The 18,674-nt window shown below is 42.4% G+C and overlaps 1 protein-coding gene across 2 annotated transcripts; it reads left to right on the plus strand.

Moving 5' to 3' along the window:
- The first annotated feature begins 3,420 nt into the window (after positions 1–3,420).
- On the plus strand, positions 3,421–7,314 carry CCL20 (C-C motif chemokine ligand 20). 2 transcript variants are annotated; one of them, XM_007966515.3, is made up of 4 exons: positions 3,421–3,751; positions 5,204–5,318; positions 6,064–6,141; positions 6,819–7,314. In XM_007966515.3, exons 1-4 carry the CDS (start codon positions 3,676–3,678, stop codon positions 6,838–6,840), a joined length of 291 nt encoding a protein of 96 aa, XP_007964706.2. In that variant the 5' UTR covers positions 3,421–3,675; the 3' UTR covers positions 6,841–7,314. The 2 variants fall into 2 exon arrangements, with proteins under 2 accessions (XP_007964706.2, XP_072876388.1); XM_073020287.1 differs by having other exon boundaries at positions 5,207–5,318.
- The last annotated feature ends 11,360 nt before the right edge of the window (positions 7,315–18,674 follow it).

Genomic DNA, 18,674 nt, shown 5'->3' on the forward strand with positions numbered 1-18,674 from the left:
CTTCACCTTCATTTAATAGTAGATATTATGAAAACTTAACACAGGTACATCAGATAACGTCCCTAAGTTTTTGGAGGGCCCAGCAGGTAGACCATTAGCGCTGGTTTCTTGTTGTTGTTGTTGTTGTTGTTTTTAAGCGATGGGGTCTGACTACATTGGCCAAGCTGGTCTTCAAGTCCTGGCTTCAAGCAATCCTCCTGCCTCAGCCTCCGAAAGTGAGGGCATTACAGGTGTGAGCCACAGCACCCAGCCTGTCAGTGCTTGTTTTTGATCTTGGGAAAATAAAAATGTTTTTTGCAGACATGTAGAAGTTGTTTTTTTTCCACTGTGCTGCCATGGGATGAAATTAACCTTTCACGTAGAACCCTAAATTGAATTCTGATTTATGAAACTGCTAAGGACACTTCTGCTACGGAAAATAATCTCTGCTTAGTCTTCAATGTTAGAACATTTACATGCACACATTCACACACAAATATACACACACAAAGGACAAGCTACGGTCAGGGAGGAAAAAGGACATGAATTATTATCACTCAAATAATGACTCATTTACATGAACCCTATTGTTCACTGAAGAGGAAGGATAGAAATTCACTCATTCGTTCAATAAAGATCTATTGTGCACTTAATTTTTTTTTTTTTGATGGTATCTCGCTCTGTCGCCCAGGCTGGAGTGCAATGGCGTGATCTCGCTCATTGTAACTTCCACCTCCCAGATTCAAGCGATTCTCCTGCCTCAGCCTCCTGAGGAACTGGGATTACAGGTGCGTGCCACCACATGGGCTAATTTTTGTATGTTTAGTAGAGATGGGGTTTCACCACGTAGGCCAGGCTGGAATGCACCTAATTTATGTTAGAGACTGTTCATGTCATGAAGAATAAAGTGGCTCAAACCTGCAATCCCAGCACTTTGGGAGACCGAGGCTGGTGGATCACGAGGTCAGAAGATTGAGACCATCCTGGCTAACATGGTGAAACCCCGTCTCTACTAAAGATACAGAAAATTAGCCGGGCGTGGTGGCTGGCGCCTGTAATCTCAGCTACTCAGGATGCTGAGGCAGCAGAATTGCTTGAACTTGGGAAGCGTATGTTGCAGTGAGCCGAGGTCGTGCCATTGCACTCCAGCCTGGGCCACAGAGTCAGACTCGGTCTCAAAAAAAAAAAAAAAAAAAAAGCTGTTATTCAAATAAAACATATTTTTAGTAAACAAATGTTTTATTTCCTAACAGGTTGAATTCCTCAATAATTATAAAGGAATCATTTTCTTTTCTTTTTTTTTTTTTTTTTTTTGAGACGAGTCTCGCTCTGCCGCCCAGGCTGGAGTGCAGTGGCGCGATCTCTACTCACTGCAAGCTCCGCCTCCCGGGTTCGCGCCATTCTCCTGCCTCAGCCTCCCGAGTAGCTGGGACTACAGGCGCCCGCCACCATGCCTGGTTATTTTTTTGTATTTTTAGTAGAGACGTTTTTCACCTTATTAGCCAGGATGATCTCGATCTCCTGACCTGTGATCCTCCCGCCTCGGCCTCCCAAAGTGCTGGGATTACAGGCGTGAGCCACCGCGCCCATCCCAAATTTTCTATTTTCTTCTTTAATCAGGGTCAATTATTTGTGTCTTTCATCTCTGTTCATATCAGCTGTGATGTGGTCATAGATGACTTTTATCAGGTTGAGAAAGTTCTCAACTATTCCTAGTTAGTTGAGTGTTTTTGTCATTAGAAGGCATGCACCACCACACCCAGCTGATTTTGGTATTTTTCGTAGAAACAGGGTTTCACTTGTTGGCCAGTCTGGTCTCGAACTCCTGACCTCGGGCAATCCACCCACCTCAGCCTCCCGAAATGCTAGGATTACAGGCATAAGCCACCACTCCCGGCCAGACACATTGGTTATTTAGGAATATATGGTTTCCTTTCTGTCTGTTACTGATTTCTAATTTAATTCCATTGTGGTTTGAATGTATACTTTATGTGATTTCAGTCGTTTTACATTTATTGAGACTTGTTCCATAACCTACCATATGCTTTATCCTAGAGAACGTTCCATGTGCAACTATTCTGTTGATGTTGGATGGAGTAGTCCTTAGATGCCTGCTAAGTCTATTTGGCTTATAGTGTTGTTCAAGTCTTCTATTTTCTTGTGGATCTTCTGCCTAAATTTTATTAATTAGTGAAAATGTGGTATCAAAGCTGTCAACTTTTATTGTTAAATTTCCCATTCTGCCGGGCACGGTGGCTCACGCCGGTAATGAGGTCAGGAGTTCAACCTGGCCAACATGGTGAAACCCCGCCTCTACTAAAAATACAAAAATTATCTGGGCGTGGTGGCGCATGACTGTAGTTCCAGCTACTCAGGAGGCTGAGGCAGGAGAATCGCTTGAACCTGGGAGGTGGAGGTTGCAGTGAGCTGAGAATGGTGCCACTGCACTCCAGTCTGGGCAACAAGAGCAAAATTCTGTCTCAAATAAAATAAAATAAAATAAAATTTCCTATTCTTCCCTTCAATTCTGTCAGTTTTTACTTTCTGTAGTTTGGGGTGCTACTTTAGGTATATGTATGGTTATAGGTTTTATATCTTCCCAGTGGGTTAATTTTGTGTCACCATGAAAGTCCCTCTTTATTTCTAGTAACATTAAAAAAAAGTCTATTTTATCTGATATAGGCATCACCAACTCCAGTTCTCTTTTGTTTATTGTTTGGTACATCTTTTTTTATCCTTTTACTTTCAACCTATTTGGGTCTAGTGGAGAACTCTTATACTGCCTTAGGTTAGGGAGTCATATTACATTATCATGATTAGTACTATTATTTGACATTTGTTTTGCTGACTAGCTACTGCTGATAGGTTTTTCTTCAATCATTCTGAGGCTCTATATTGAGTTCTATTAGTACATCATCATGAAGAGCTAAAGGCAGGTAAGGATTATTTTCTGAACTGCAATATTGATTAAACCCATGTGAATGTATAAGATTCTTAGAAGAGTTGACATTAAATCAAGGTGAAGATGAGGTTTCAGCCTTACTTAAAGACTGACATTTTCCGCTCTAACTGTGGACAGTACTGTAGCACTGTTATAATATCTGCTCTGAATGTTAGTCTAGCAATTCGGAGTCTTCTTCATGACAGCTGAACATCAACCACGCGATGGTATATGCATACCAGAGTGTGCCTGGCATCCCACCTCCTCCTCCTCCCCCTCCTTGACTGGCTCTGGAAAGCAAATAGGGTATAACAATAGGAGTGCTGGAATGTTCCTGTGCGGGGCTGACCTTTGTATCGCTGTTATTCCTCTACTTTCAGATGCAAAAAAGATTAAGTTAAAACTGGATGAAAGTCTTTTCTGGGCCACAGGGCTGAGCTGCTTTTGCTCTTTGCAAATCCAAAGAATTTAACAGGATTTCTCCCTTTGTCAACTTTCTATCCCCTATCCTGACCTTTGCATCTTCCCAATGTGAGGAAAAAGAAGGAAGTTTTCCTTGCGGGTTTTTTTTTATGATGACATGATGGGGCCGGTTGATCAACGGGGAAAACCCCATGTGGTAACACACCTTCTGTGTACATTCCCAATTATTTGCTATAAATAGAGCCATCCCAGGCTGCTGGCAGAACACAACAGCACTCCCAAAGCACTGGGTACCCAGCACTGAGCAGATCTGTTCTTTGAGCTAAAAAACCATGTGCTATAGCAAGAGTTTGCTCCTGGCCGTTTTGATGTCAGTGCTGCTACTCCACCTCTGCAGCGAATCAGAAGGTAAGTGTCACTCTTTCTGCTAGCACAGGAGAAAGACTATTTTCATTTTCCTTTAAGCCTTGAGCTCAACTGGGGGTCCCTAAGGGGTGGAAAACTGTTTGAAAGTACACAAGAGGGAGTGATGGAAGTTTTCAGCCCATTGTGGAGTGGAGGAGAGAAGAGTTACAGTTGCGGATCAGGCTTTCCTCTCTGCTGTCAGTCTCAGCAGACTGGGGGAGTGGTGGGCTCTTAGAGACCCCTAAACTTCAGGACAAAGCCAAAGTGCTGTTTCTGGGAGTGATACAAAGTGTGTGATGTCACCAGTAGATGGGGTCGTTTTGAAATGTAGAGAATACTCCTACGTCCCCAACTTTCTTACCTCCCAACTTAATAGTTTTGGGAAAGTTCAAAACTCATCCTTCAGAAGTAGATTATAATACCTGTCATCAATATTCCCACAAGGCCTGGGGGACTTTGCTTGCCAACTTTGAAATAACATTAATCCCTTACCTGACAGTATGTTGTTATCTGACTAGGGAATGTCCAAGTATTGCTTTATTGCTTAATAGTCACACATCACTTTTAGCAACAGGTGCATTCCTGAAAATGCACATCGAATTTTTTTTTTTTTTTTTGAGGCAGGATCTCACTTCATCACCCAGGCTGGAGTGCAGTGGCATGATTACTGCTCACTGCAGCCTCAACCTCCTGGAGTCAAGTGAACCTCCAGTCTCAGCTTCTTGAATAACAGGGACCACGGCCATGTGCCACACACCCGGCTAATTTTTTTACATTATTTTGTAGAGACAGGGTTTCACTATGTTGCCCAGGCTGGTCTCGAACTCCTGGAGGCAAGCAATCTTTCCTCCTTGGCCTCCGAAAGTGCTGGGATTACAGGCGTGAGCCACCATGCCCAACCACGTGTTGAACTTTTATGAACAAAATTAAACATTCCTATTAGCTAACATGACAATTTCAAAGCGTTTTCACTCCTATAAATCGTATTTCCCTTTGTAGCTCTATTTCTCAATACTTAGCCAGATAATAGATTAAGATCTGCCAATTTATTCATTTTCTGCTTTTGGAAGTTTATCTACATAAGGGTTCTTTCAAGCAGTAAGGAAGGGGATGCTCATATTCTTGAATGATTATAGTGAACTGAAATGAAATATTGTCATTTTGTGTTTCTTACTAAAGATATCCCACTTAGGAGAAGTCATGTGTTTCTCAATTGTATTATTGAACCAAAACTTCTCAGCGCACAAACTGTTGTTTCAAAGAACTGTAAACTATGTTAAATTGGTTCTCAACGACCTTACAAAGGTTTCGAAGACATTGAAACTCTTCCACTAGGTGGTTTATTCATCATATACATGAGATTCACTAGATTTTTCACAACTTAAGGTAGTTTTATAATACCAGTCACAGGATAAGTTTGTTCATGTAGACCCAATAACTTTCACTTTTTTTTAGCAGCAAGCAACTTTGACTGCTGTCTTCGATATACAGACCGTATCCTTCATCCTAAATTTATTGTGGGCTTCACACAGCAGCTGGCCAATGAAACCTGTGACATCAATGCTGTCATGTAAGTTATTAATTGATTTTAATTCAATTGTATCAGGAATACCTAGAAACTTCAGTTTTAAAAATGTTTGCCTTTTTAGAGTTTCATTCAGAAATTACTGATGTTTTGAACATAGGATCCTATCTTAAAAAGAAAGAAATGATGTGGCAAAGATAGCTTTGTTTTAGTACATATCTACTTCAAAGTTCACTTTAAACAGGACTGGAATAAGGCAAAAACTTCCTTTTTTAAAAATTGTTTGGTCAAAAGGAACTAGTATAGGGCAAAAATCACTTTCTAAGGCTATTAAAGTGATATTTTAGGAAAGTATGGAAGATACATATTTTGACATGACCATCTTCTACCAGAAAATGTTTGAGACCAAAAGTAAAATCTCAGACTAATTACACTATCACATATAATTTTCTTGATTTATAGGATATTATATTTTGGAATTATAGAAGTTATTGATCAGATACATACATATTCTATGCAACCACCAATAGCAAAATTATATGACAATTCTGGGACTTTGTCTTCTGCCATTGTACTATTATTTGTTACATTGCAGAGAAAGGGAGAATCACTTTCATTTAGCAGTACTCTTCATCAGAAGCATTTTTTTTTTTTTTTGGCATTTTATTTTACCTCGTCAACTGAAGTGTTTAGTGTGTAATGAACTGGAATATAAAGTTTCCATTGTACGTTCTGTGAAAAACCCATTTAAAAGCTCATTAAACACAAATCAAATTTTCTGATTTTTCAGCTTTCACACAAAGAAAGGGTTGTCTGTGTGCGCAAATCCAAAGCAGACCTGGGTGAAATTGATTGTACGTCGCCTCAGGTATGTTACACTGACATTTAGCCTCTGCAAAGGTTTGAGGAAAGAGGAGTATTCAAAGGGGCGGGCCGTAGGTTTTCTGAGATTCTTTAGTCTAACTACTGTGGAATTTTTAAAGGGAAAATTTGAGTTGGACCACAAAAACAAAGAATGCATTTTTCCACTTGTAGATCATCATGGTTATTATTATTTTAATTTACTGATTTCTTACATGATGTATTAGATTTCTCTATGCATTTGATAGTTACTAGCTGTCTGATTCTTGTTGCAAAGATGCCTCCTGTTTATATAATATAACGGCAATGCAGCATTTGGTTGTTTGTTAAAAACTGAAAAATAAACATTAGTTGAACAGAGATCAATGGTTCTGATTTACATTGACAATAATAGACAGTGACACTTTATCAACGGATGGAAGGCACCTAACACCAGTGTGCCATAGCCACTGAACTTGGAGACACAAGAAATGTGTACATATCCTGTTTCTGTCATTAATGAGCTGAGTTAGGTTGGGCAAGGGCTATCCTCTCTAAACCTCAATTTCCTCATCTGAACTCTGAGCTGCTTGACATACTGAGTTGAGATTAAGGGCAGATGAAGCAACCTTTAGGTACCAAAGTCATTCCTCCCATGAAGTCACCTCGTCATTACTTACACTTTTCTTCTTTCTCATTTTACAGCAAAAAAATCAACAAGATGTAAAAACTGTGGCTTTTCTGGAATGGAATTGGACTTAGCCCAAGAACAGAAAGAACCTTGCTGGGGCTGGAGGTTTCACTTGCACATGATGGAGGGTTTAGTGCTTATCTAATTTGTTCCTCATTGGGACTTGTCCAATTAATGAAGCTGATTCATATTGCATCATAGGTTGCTTTGTTTAAGCATCACATTCAAGTTAAACTGTATTTTATATTATTTATAGCTGTAGGTTTTCTGTGTTTAGCTATTTAATACTAATTTTCCATAAGCTATTTTGGTTTAGTGCGAAGTATAAAATTATGTTTGGGGGGAATAAGATTATATGGACTTTCTTGAGAGCAACAAGCTATTTTTTTAAAAAAACTATTTAACATTCTTTTGTTTATATTGTTTTGTCTCCTAAATTGTAATTACATCATAAAATAAGAAAAATGTTAATAAGACAAATATTGAAAATAAAGAAAGAAACAAAAAGTTATTTTGCTGATTGAGTTATATATCATTTTTATGATGTGTATTGAAAACATTTCCAGGCACAGAAAATGTAAGAATTGTCTGAGAAATTACAGTTGCCACTAACTTCTAGTTGTTCCCTTTATCTCGGCCCCTCATGGCCCTGGATTTGATTTTACATGAATTATAATGGAACAGTTGTTCTATATTTTCTTCAATTCAAAGTCATCCAGATTAAAAGTTGAAAAAGATCCTATATCTGAAATTCATAACCCAATGTTTATTGATTTTTAAAAAACTGTTTAAAATAAGAAACCATGCCCACACACCTTTTGACTACAGGGACACAACAACCATTTAGAATATACCTTCAGGAATCACTTCTTCCATCCTTCCGTCACCAGCCAGGATCTCAGCATACGAACATTTCTCCCTTTAAAAGTCCTCCAGAGTCACCTTTAAGCAGTTTCTGAAAGGAAAGTGACTGTTCAGAGAGTTCTTAGTGACTGCCTTGCTAACCAGAGGGGAGCCCCCAAACGTGTGAAACCTGGTAAGAGTCCAGCAATAGGATGAAAAGACTCGGAACCAGTAGTTAACTATCACTACATTCATGCACCAAGGTTCACAGAGTGCCTCGGATTCCAAAGAACACACGGGATCACTGGAGGCAGGCACACTGATGATATGATGCAAAATCAAGACACATAAATCCATAAAATAGGGCAGTGGTGGGTCATTTGACGTGGAGCCAAAAAAGAGTAAGTGGCTCAATTGTCCCCGAGGGCGTCTGCATCCTCGGGAACAGCAACACTGAATCATCAGGGAAAGTATGCTCAACATCCTGTGTGCTGATTCATCACACATACGTTTAGTATGTGCTGGGCACTGTGCCAAGTGCTACAGAGATGAAGTGACTTAAGACTTAGAGACTTACTGCTAGATAATTAAGGTTGAGCAATGTGGCGAGAGGCAGGAAGAAGTAAAGCAGCTCTTACAACACTGGGTGGCAAGCACTTTAATAAGGAAAGTCACCGGTCATCGTTCCTGAGGGTTTCCAGAAGAAGTACTATGCAGTTGAATCATAGTAAATAGCCAATATTTGATGTTCTCGACCTGAGAAGATGGCAATGTCACAAGATTCAGGCCAATGCTTGTGGTATGAAGAATCAGTAGGAAGTAGCCAGTTGGAAAAGGGACAGCAGGGAGTGTTTGGAAATATCTGGGGGCATGTGTAGTTGTCACAATGTCTGAGGGTGGGTACAATAAGCATGCAGTGGGCAGGAGCCAGGGATGCTAAATCCACTGGAATGCACCGGATGATTCTGCACAATGAAGAATTGTGCCACCCCAAACGCCAGTGACGCCACCATTGAGCAATACTGGATGAAGAGGAGTGTATGCAAGTGGGTGCAGGGGTGGAGTAGCTACAGATGAAGTAAAACTGTTATCTCAACTAAGTGTGGTGGTTTGGGCTTGACCATGCAGCACTGGGAAACCACTGTAAAGGTCAAAATAGATGTTGTCTCTGCATGGCAGAGGAAAGGGAGGTGGGGTGGATGGAAAGCAGAGGTACCAGAGACAGCTGCAATGAGGAGGCTGAGAAATGGTGAAACCTCAGTCAGAGCCACAGCCAAAAAAAAAAAAAAGGTGCAGAAGAGGTAGGATTGTGAAGCCTGGGATTCATCCCAGACACCCCTCCTCTCCGCCCCATCAGTCACCGTTGGAACAGCACAGCCAAAGCTAGGCATTGCCAGGAGGCAGCACATCCGTCTCATTGCCAGAAGGCCTCAGCAGGTAAGGCTTGTGGAGTCGGGAAAGCAGCAAAGCTTGTTAGCACTCTGAAGCTGTCTGAATCTTTTGAGGCCAGGACCACTAATAAATATTAAGTGAGTTTCTGAAGACTGAAAGCCCCAGGCTAGAATGCCAATTTACTAATCAACAAGGAAAGCATCCAAGTGCCAAGTATGTGGACATAAGCACACGGCTAAATTAAGGGAGCAAGCTACCTGACCAGTCAAACTGGAATCACAAAGCTGGTTTATTAAGCCTGGGATCAGAGAGCAGGGCCTTAGCTATGTAATTTGAATATTTAATGCTCTAGTTTTCACTGGATTAAATATGATCTTGGATGAGGGATGCCACTCCCGATTCACAGCTCGCTCTCTCTCTCTTTTTTTTTTCCATTTTGGAAAAAAGCTTTTCTATTTACTTTTTAATCGAAGTATAATTTACATGCAGTAAGATACACAACATTTTTTTTTTTTTTTTTTTTGAGATGGAGTTTGGCTCTGTGATCCAGGCTGAAGTGCAGTGACATGATCTCGGCTCACTGCACTGCAAATTCTACCTCCCAGGTTTAAGCAATTTTCCTGCCTCAGCCTCCTGAGTACCTGGGATTACAGGCGTCCACCACCAGACCTGGCTAACTTTTGTATTTTTAGTAGAGACAGGGTTTCTCCATGTTGGTCAGGCTGGTCTTGAAGTCCTGACGCCATGATCTGCCCACCTCAGCCTCCCAAAGTGTTGGGACTACAGGTGTGAGCCCCCACACCTGGCCCAGATACACAAATCCTAATTGGGCAGCTTAATAAATTTTTGCATATGCGCCTACCTGTGAAACAACCCTGCCTCAACACAGCAGAGGAAGGTGCTCTCAGGTTCACTTCCATTTATTTGTACAACCTAAGGGTAACAGCTGTTCTGGCCTGTTTCACAATAGATTAATTTGCCTTTTCTTGATTTCATATATGTGGAACGATCCAGCATGTACTCTTTGATTTTTGACTTCTTTTACTAGAATCTTAAGTCTCTGAACTTATTTTTAATTACATGTATAGTACATGAATTCACTCTCATTCTTAGATTCAGGCAATAGTGATATGGTGAAGGTCTCCTTTAAACTTTCATCAAGCCCCTTGACTCTCTGAGGTGACACCACAGGATGCCTTTGCTCTCCCCTGGGCTAAGTAGCCCTTTCTGTTTGTACAGTCTTCTTGAGAACCACTGCTAGTTTATGCAAGAGTCTAGTCCTGTCTCCTAAATACACTCTAACGATCTGAATGATTCTGAGATTTTTGCTCGTATATTTTCCAAAAGTCTCTTGTGTAAGACTGCTGATAGCCATAGGCCCTATAAGTGGATTTCACTTGCTGTGTTCTCAGAGTAGTCTCCACATTCTTTGGTGCTTCCCTGGTGCCTTCCATTAGTGTCATCTTAAGAGGTAAGTAAGATAATGATGGAGTAATATCTTGGCCCTGGCAATCTGTAGGTCATTGGTAACTATAGGAGTATTCAGTGAGGTAGTGTAGGAGAGAGAATCCCAACGATAGTGGGTTGAAGAATGAATGGTGACAAGTAGTTTGGCAATGAAGGTAAGAGGAAATAAAAGCTAGAAGGAGAGCCTTTTATGTTTAGATGGAAAAGTATTGAAAGAGTCAGGGAGAGGAGAGAGAGAATGAGAGAGAGATTGAATATATTATAAAGAGTTGAAGATTCTAAAAGAGTAACAAATGGTACCTCAACTTCTCTCAAAAAGCAGAAGTGGTTTCTAGAACACAGTTCAGTTGAGTCATCTCTTCTTTTGGAACAAAATTCACTCAGGAGTAGGTGGGGAGAATTTTACAATTTGTGATGGAGGAAGTTAACAGACTTTGAATTTGGTGGTCTTGCTTTTCTTGGTGAAAGACTAGTCACCTTTTGAGAGTGATGAGTGACTTTTGACATGAAAGGAGATGCTGTGAGATAGTCAGTAGAGGACACCGGGGTACACTCAAGGTTGTTCCACAGTGTTGGGGTTCACTGAGGTTGGAGATAACAAAGCTGCTGTGATTTCCATTGGCATGCACCAGGTGGCCTGCTGCCGTTTGGGTGTAAGAATAGACAGTGGTGACTAGTTGGACTAGTGTAGGCTCAGGCTTTGCATCTAGGCACAGTGCAAGGACAAGAGGGCGAGAGAGTCAATGATAGGGGTACAGAGAGGGGTCAAACTACTGAACTATGCAGTTTAGACCAGAGACAGGAGATGAAGTCCAAAGGTATCTGAGACACTGGGAGAGTATGGGGAGGCCTCAGATAAAAAGCCTCAGTGTGGTCAAAGAGCAGTAGAATGGGAGGGCCGGAGGGGCTGGAGCAGCTCCAGGAGCCAAAGTCCAAGCGTATGACTGTGGGTGTGCAACTCAAGTGGTGGCGTAGCAGGGTGATGATTGGAAGGCTACCAGGATGGATGAGTCATTCCCATTGATTTTCCCTCTACTTTTTCCTTAAAAAAAAAAAAAATAGAGATGGGGTCTTACTACGTTGCCCAGGCTGGTCTTAAACTCCTGGTCTCAAGCATCCTCCTGCCTCCGCCTCCCAAAGAGCTGGGATTACAGGCGTGAGCCACCAAGCCCTGCTTCCTTCCACTTTTTATTATGGGAAATACAAAAGTGGAGAGAATCCTATAAAAAGCCCCCATGTATCTATCATCTGGATTCAACTGACTAATGGCCAATCTTGTTACACCTACACCACCCAACTCACTTCTTCCCATCTATCCCCGCTGGATTACTTTGAAGCAATTTCTAGACAGTAAGTTATTTTGCTTAAAAGTATTTCTCTCTCTCTCTCTCTCTCTCTATATATATATATGTATATATATATGAACTTTTAAAAACATACAATTTCACTCACATGGATTTAAAAATCAACTCTAATTCTCTAATATCATCCAATGTCCAATCAGGGTTCAAATTTCTCTGCTTGCTTTAAAAAAATAAAGTTGCTTTAAAAAACATTATTTGCATCCGTCTTTTCTTTAAATGAAGATTTAAAGATGTAGATGAAGGTGTAAATGGAGATCCAGAAGAGGTCCACACACTTCATTTGTTTTGGTTTGTTATTTATTTATTTTTTTTTACTTTTAATCTGAGAGCTCCTCACCACCAGCCCCATCTTCTTTCCTTTTCCTTTGCAATTTATGCTTCGGAGAAACCAAGACGTTTGTTCTGTGGTTTCCCACCTTGTGGGTTTTGTTAATTGCATTCCTGTGGTGTTATTTAGCATGTTCTTCGACCCTACTTAGAAACAGAGGCTGGGTTGGATTGGAGTTTACTATGCAAGGGGATAAGGCTACTGAATAAGTGGCATTGTGCCACACGGTTACAAAGTTGTCCACACTGATGTCATCAACAGGAATGAAAGGGAACACTGAGCTGAAGAACTCATCAAGGCCATTAACTGACAGCCAGAGGGAGGGGAAGTGGATGTTCTAATGACATCCATATGCTTCAAAGAAGATGATGGGAAAGGTATGTAGGAATGAGGAAGTGCCATCATAGAAGCACAAGAATGCTGGTCTCTACCCACTCCTGGCCCTGTGGTGGGAGAGGAGTGGGAGAGGAGCCGCTTCATCTTGAGAAGACCCCAGGGAGAAGTAGTGTTCTTGCTATAAACTCAGATTTCAGATGAAGCCAGGAGATGAAGAAGTGGAAGACGGAAGGACAGGGAAGTTGCTTTACAATAGAAAAAAGTTTCCATTGAAGGTCATGGGGGACACTGTGGAGTTGAGTTGGAGGCACAATGGAGAACTGGGATGGAAGCATGAGCAGTATGAGAAAGAAAAGATGAATGCAAAAATTTGGGTGATAATCATGTCATTAATAATATCTAGATTATTTAAGCATTTGTATGTTAATATCACTTGCTAAGATTGCCAGTGTACCTCATTGGAATATGAGCTCTGAACTCTAATTTTATGCCTGTTCTTGGATAAAGATACCGAGGGTCAGGAGAATTTAGAACCTTACTGAAGGTCACACAGTCTTTAAAGACACAGTGGAGTCTAGAGTTGTTCTCAGGGCTCCCTCCTGGCCTCTGGCATAAGGTGTTTCTGTGTCAAGGAGACAACAGCACTTCCGGTTTCTGGTGCTCAGCCCCGGGGCTGCTAATTTGCAATCTTCTTGTACATCTGTTTGCTCTGCTGTTCTAGAAGATACCATCAAAGTATTAGAGCACTTTAGATTTTTTGGGGGGGATCAAAAAGGCTTCTAAATAAAAAATTTGTTTCTCCAAGGAGTAAGCTTCAATTGTGATGTGGACACCGTCTTCCCTAGCAGTGCCAGACATACCTCACACTGTTGTACTTTTCTTTCTTGCTACATCTCTTCACAGTTTATTGGATAAAAATAATGTTTTCCACTCGTTCACTCATTTGTTCCTTCAACCGAGAGATGTTTATTGAACACTTACTATGTGCCAGGTGCTGAGGTGGTCACTGGGGATAAACAGGATAACCTTGCTGCTTTCCTGTGCCTCATGGTTTAGAAGAGGGGACATACAACACATATCACCAAATAAATGTATGAAATATGAGGACAATAAAGTTGGGAAAAGGGACAGCGGGTGGGGATGGAGAACTTCATGTCTGTGTAGAGCCTGACACAATTTCCTGCCTTTCTCTCAGAAACAAAGCCTCCATTGAATGTAGATTCATTCAGACTCAGGCCATAATGAGTTTAGTGCTTCAGAGGCTTAAATCCAGGGAAGAAAGACCTGCTTATTACTGAGAGTTGAAATTTAGAAGCAGATCCATGTATGTAAAGGACCTAAAGACTAAGGAGCCAAGAAGAGCAAATGGGGGCTAATGCTGGGTCCTTTGGGATTTATTGCATGTATTCATACACTTTTTGTTTTTTTGTTGGAGATAGAATCTCCCTCTGCTGCCCAGACTAGAGTGCACTGGAATGATTTCAGCTTACTGCAACCTCTGCCTCCCAGGTTCAAGCGATTCTCTTGCCTCAGCCTCCCAAGTAGCTGGGATTACAGGCATGTGCCACCCTGCCCGGCTAATTTTTGTATTTTTAGTACAGACAGGATTTTGTCACGTTGGCCAGGCTGGTCTTGAATTCCCGACCTCAAGTCATCCACGTGCCTCGGTCTCCCAAAGTGGTGGGATTACGGCTATGGGCCACCTCGCCTGACCAATTTATTTCTAACATTGTTCACCAAAACCATGTTTTTACACGTTTCTCTCTTTTCTTATGTGAATTACTCCAGGAATTTTCCCACATCAATCTTAGCCCCATTTTGGGGGTAGAACTGTTTATTAAGTGGCATAGTCGTGGAGAAACTTCTGAATTAATGAACATCCCATCTCACCTGAATTATTTGGCAGCAATTGCTTCACATCTCAAGCCAAAGTGTGACATACGTCTTTCTCCCTGAAAAACACACAGGGCATCCCTGCATCCCCCTGCACCGCCCTCTGTAACAGCAGAGGCTCTTTGTCCTGTTTTGCAGCAGTTTCGTGGCCTTCCCTGGGCATTTTGTCAAATGCAATTAGAAAGGACACATGGTGTCTATCTCCTTCAACGCAGCCAAGTCTGAGGAAGTCACAGTGCCTGCCTCCACTCTCTTGTCACCTTGTTCCTTGGCTTCCTGGGTTTGGCGTGTTGGGTGCGGTCCCATTTGGCCCTAATGCTGTTTCACTTGTTGAAATGATTCCATTTCCTAAGTTTCCACCCCTAGGGCTCCCGGGGCAGGCCTTGCCCTCGCCACTTGCCTCTTCCTGCCACCACCACTCTGCTCAGCTTGGCGGAGCTGGCTTGTCTAGGCCTGACTTGACTCGCCCCTCCTCCCTGCCCTACCCTAAAAATCAGCCGCACTTTCTCAGTTTGGTGCAACCTGCCTGCCAATGAGCCTGTGTGGGTGAAAATATCAGCTTGAAAAAAGGGGTGTTTTCCGTTTTGCCGCAAAAATGGGTAAAAATCTTCTCCAACTAAAAACAAAAAAGAAACTCAACACAAAATCTAAATTCTATATTTTATGCACTGTCTGTAGTAGGAATGCTATAGGAGTTAAGGGAAAGGCCATGAGTTCTACCTGGGGCTGGCAGGAGGCCTCCAGGAGCTGAGGGTGTAAGGATGCCTTGGGAGTTGTCAGGTGGGGAAATTGAGGCATGTGCACAGAAGCTCGTGTGTGCATGTGTGTATGCACTAGTGAGTATGTGTGTAGGCGCACAGGCCGCAGAAGTGGCTGGAGATGAGGGTGGAAGCGGCAGCTGCCACCTTGAGGAGATCAGGAGAGCTCGAGAAGGAACTCAAGTGGAGGATGACAGGAACTGAACTGGCTGACTCCTCTCTGAGGATGGCTTCCTGTGTTCTTGGTAGTTAATTTCATTTCTTGATTTCTGCTTTGCTTTAGTTTTTAATCTTAGGCAGTTCTCTAGTTTCTCGATTCCTCCCTTTTCTTTCAGTTTATCCGCAGGCTTTGGTTCTTTCCCCAGCCAGCCTAAATCCCAGGATGTGACATCCAAACAATTCTCCTGTCAAAATCCTGGTCTCTTTGTCCCCTTGTGCCACGCACATGCTGCTGTGCCACACTCATGCTGCTAACTCAGTTCACCCTTCATCCTCTTGATTTACATTTGGCTCACCACGGGGGCAGAACTCCGCTTTTTACGGTCTGGTCAGTTGCAAATTCATAGTGTTCCAAATCAGCTGGGCTTCCAGTATGCCTGTAAGTAAACAAAAATCGCACCGGACAAAATCAGACAGGCAAGGATCTTACAATAGGATAGAAAGGCCGGTACTGTTGTCTGGACTCAATTCCACTGAAACAGAGGACAGAAGGGTTTTTCAGAGCTGGGGTAGGGTATGGTCGGCCCTCTGTGTTCGCTGATTGGCTTTACCAAAGGAAAAGTACACTTTATCATATCTTCGTGATGGAGTTAGTTTTACAGCTCAGAGCAAGGCGGCTGCCCACAGAGGTTAGGTTCCCACACTACTGCAGAGCTGGGAGATAGGGCAGTACCTTCTTTCGTGATTACATGTCAAACAGACGGCCCTCAAGTCCTTGAGAAAGACATTCTCGTGCTATGAAATGGACAAGAGGCTTTTGCAAAAATATACATCTCAAAGGCATAGAGAAATGATTCACAAAGACAAGTTTTCTGAAGTATTAATAGATGCTCTAAGGAGAGGGAGGCCAGGTGGAGAGGCAGGAAGAAACCTGTCTAAAGTTAGTCAAGATGAGGGGAGCGGTAAGGCCCCCTGACCTCAGTCGCCTTTTAGCTGAACTTAGCAGCTTCTCCTTGGTGTCCACTCCAGGCTGGACTTGTCTGGAGCTGCCACGCTGTCCCCACACACAGCTCCTTACAGACCTGTCTTGTTAGGGGGCCTCACTTCCTGCTTCTCAAGGAGCACAGAGGTCGTGGACGGGTGTCCTCGGGTTTCTCTCCTGACTTCCAAGCAGCGCCCGCTTAGATCTCCCTGAATGCTGGAGGGGCTTCTCCCTTTAGCCCAAGGCCATGCTGTCCTCTCCATCTGGGTTCCACCTCCTTTTCATCCTTCTCATTACCTTGCTCCAAACATTACCCTTTCTTTGTTTTTTCTTCAATGTTTTTCATTACATGGCTTGCTCGCTCTTTCGCTCCCTCCCTCCCTTCCTTCCTTCCTTCCTTCCTTCCTTCCTTCCTTCCTTCCTTCCTTCCTTCCTTCCTTCCTCCCTACCTCCCTTCCTCTTTCTCTCTTTTATTTCTTCTTTCTTTCTTTTTCTTTTTCTTTCTTTTCTTTCTTTCTTTCTCCTTCCTTCCTTCCTTCCTTCCTTCCTTCCTTCCTTCCTTCCTTCCTTCCTTCTTTCCTTCCTTCCTTCCTTCCCTCCTTCCTTCCTTCCTTCCTCCCTTCCCTTCCCTTCCCTTTCCTTTTCTCTTCTTTTTTTTTTCCCCTTCCTCTCACTCTCCCTCCCTTCCTTCTCCCTCTCTCTCTGGACAAACTATGAGTATTTCCTCCCCAAACCTCTCCCTGAGGTTGAGACTTCTCTCTCTCTGTTTCTCTCTCTGTCTGTTGTCTACCAGTCCGTCTGTCTCTCTCCATTTACCAATCATTCAGGTTCAAAACCACAAAGTCGTCTGGCTCCTTCCTCACCCTTAGTCTTCCACCCCCACCACTAGTCAGGCACTCACCTGGCTGGTTATGGTTGGAAACAGTTTTCCTCCCTACTCTTTGTTTCTATTCTCACTGCCCTCATCTTTCTGTGGCTTTCACCTCTGAAGAGGTTTTCTAGACTTTTATCTCTTCTTATTTGAACATGTTTTGCCAAATCTATGCCACAAAATTGATTTTATCATTCTCAGGATTCTAAATCACTTCTGGGTATCCATTACCTATCAAGTCCTCAGCTTGGGCTGCAGGGCCTTCCATGATCCAGTTCTTACGCCAACTCTTAGAGTAATTTATGTGTTTCACATACTCCAGGCACGTTGGCTTCTTTACCATGGCGTGGGCATACTTTACCATTTTCTGTCCACACATCTTCATACAGAACTTCACCAAGAATGCTGCCCAATCTCCATCTAGATTAAGGTCCAGCTTGAGTGGTTGCGCTCCTACATGGTCCACTCCCAGATCAGCCAAAGCTCCTCCCTCATTCCTCTGAGCGTCCGTAGCATGTTGCACTTCTCCCACTGATGGAGCTTGTGCCTTGTTCTCCCATGCGCTGTACTTCCTCCATGAGCTTTCTCTCCACAATGCTGTGGTTTTCTTTGGGTGAAGAACGTTGCATAGCTTCTACCTCTTTGCATTTCCTGCAGTGGCTAACATGAAGGCTTGCAGTTAGAACATGCTTTTGGGATGACTTGGAATGGCTAGAAAAACTACCTGATAATTCCCAGGGGAAACCAGTGCTCTAATACATAATTGTTAGAAGTATAATTCAGTAGGAATTTTCTAAAGACACGTTTTCAGGATGCATCAAAGCCTTTAAAATATGTATCTATTTCACAGTGCAGTATTTCTATTTCCTGTGAATTTATTCTAAGGAAATAACTGCATAAGAGCATAAATATGTGTGGATAAAGATGCTCATAACAGGGCTGGGTGTGGTGGCTCACGTCTGTAATCCCAGCACTGTGGGAGGCCAAGGTGGGTGAATCACCTGAGGTCAGGAGTTCGAGACCAGCCTGGCCAACATGGTGAAACCCTGTTTCTACTAAAAATACAAAAATTAGCCAGGTATGGTGGTGGGCGCCTGTAATTCCAGCTACTCAGGAGGCTGAGGCAGGAGAATCACTTGAACCTGGGAGGTGGAGGTTGCAGTGAGCCAAGATCACGCCATTGTGCTCGAGCTTTGGTGATAAGAGCAAAGCTCTATCTCAAAATAAATAAATGAATAAATAAATAATACATATATACATACACACATACATAAAATAAAATAGTACTATCTAAATTTTTGATGTAATGTCTAGACTTAGTAAAATTCTAGGATGCCTAAAGAAATATTTTTGAATCTAAAGGACAGGAATGTTTCAATCTCAGAGAAAACTGAAGCACCAGGGACAGTTTTAACAAGGTACCACATGCCATCTCTCTTTCTTCATATCCTCTAATTAAAAAAAAATTTAGGCTTAT

This window comes from Chlorocebus sabaeus, chromosome 10, assembly GCF_047675955.1.
Source record: "Chlorocebus sabaeus isolate Y175 chromosome 10, mChlSab1.0.hap1, whole genome shotgun sequence".
Lineage (NCBI taxonomy): Eukaryota > Metazoa > Chordata > Mammalia > Primates > Cercopithecidae > Chlorocebus > Chlorocebus sabaeus.

Coding starts and splice junctions, on each gene's coding strand:
- CCL20 (XM_007966515.3), top strand. CDS start 3,676: ATGTGCTATAGCAAGAGTTTGCTCCTGGCCGTTTTGATGTCAGTGCTG. Junction 3,752..5,203: donor CCTCTGCAGCGAATCAGAAG/GTAAGTGTCACT, acceptor ACTTTTTTTTAG/CAGCAAGCAACTTTGACTGC. Junction 6,142..6,818: donor TTGATTGTACGTCGCCTCAG/GTATGTTACACT, acceptor CTCATTTTACAG/CAAAAAAATCAACAAGATGT.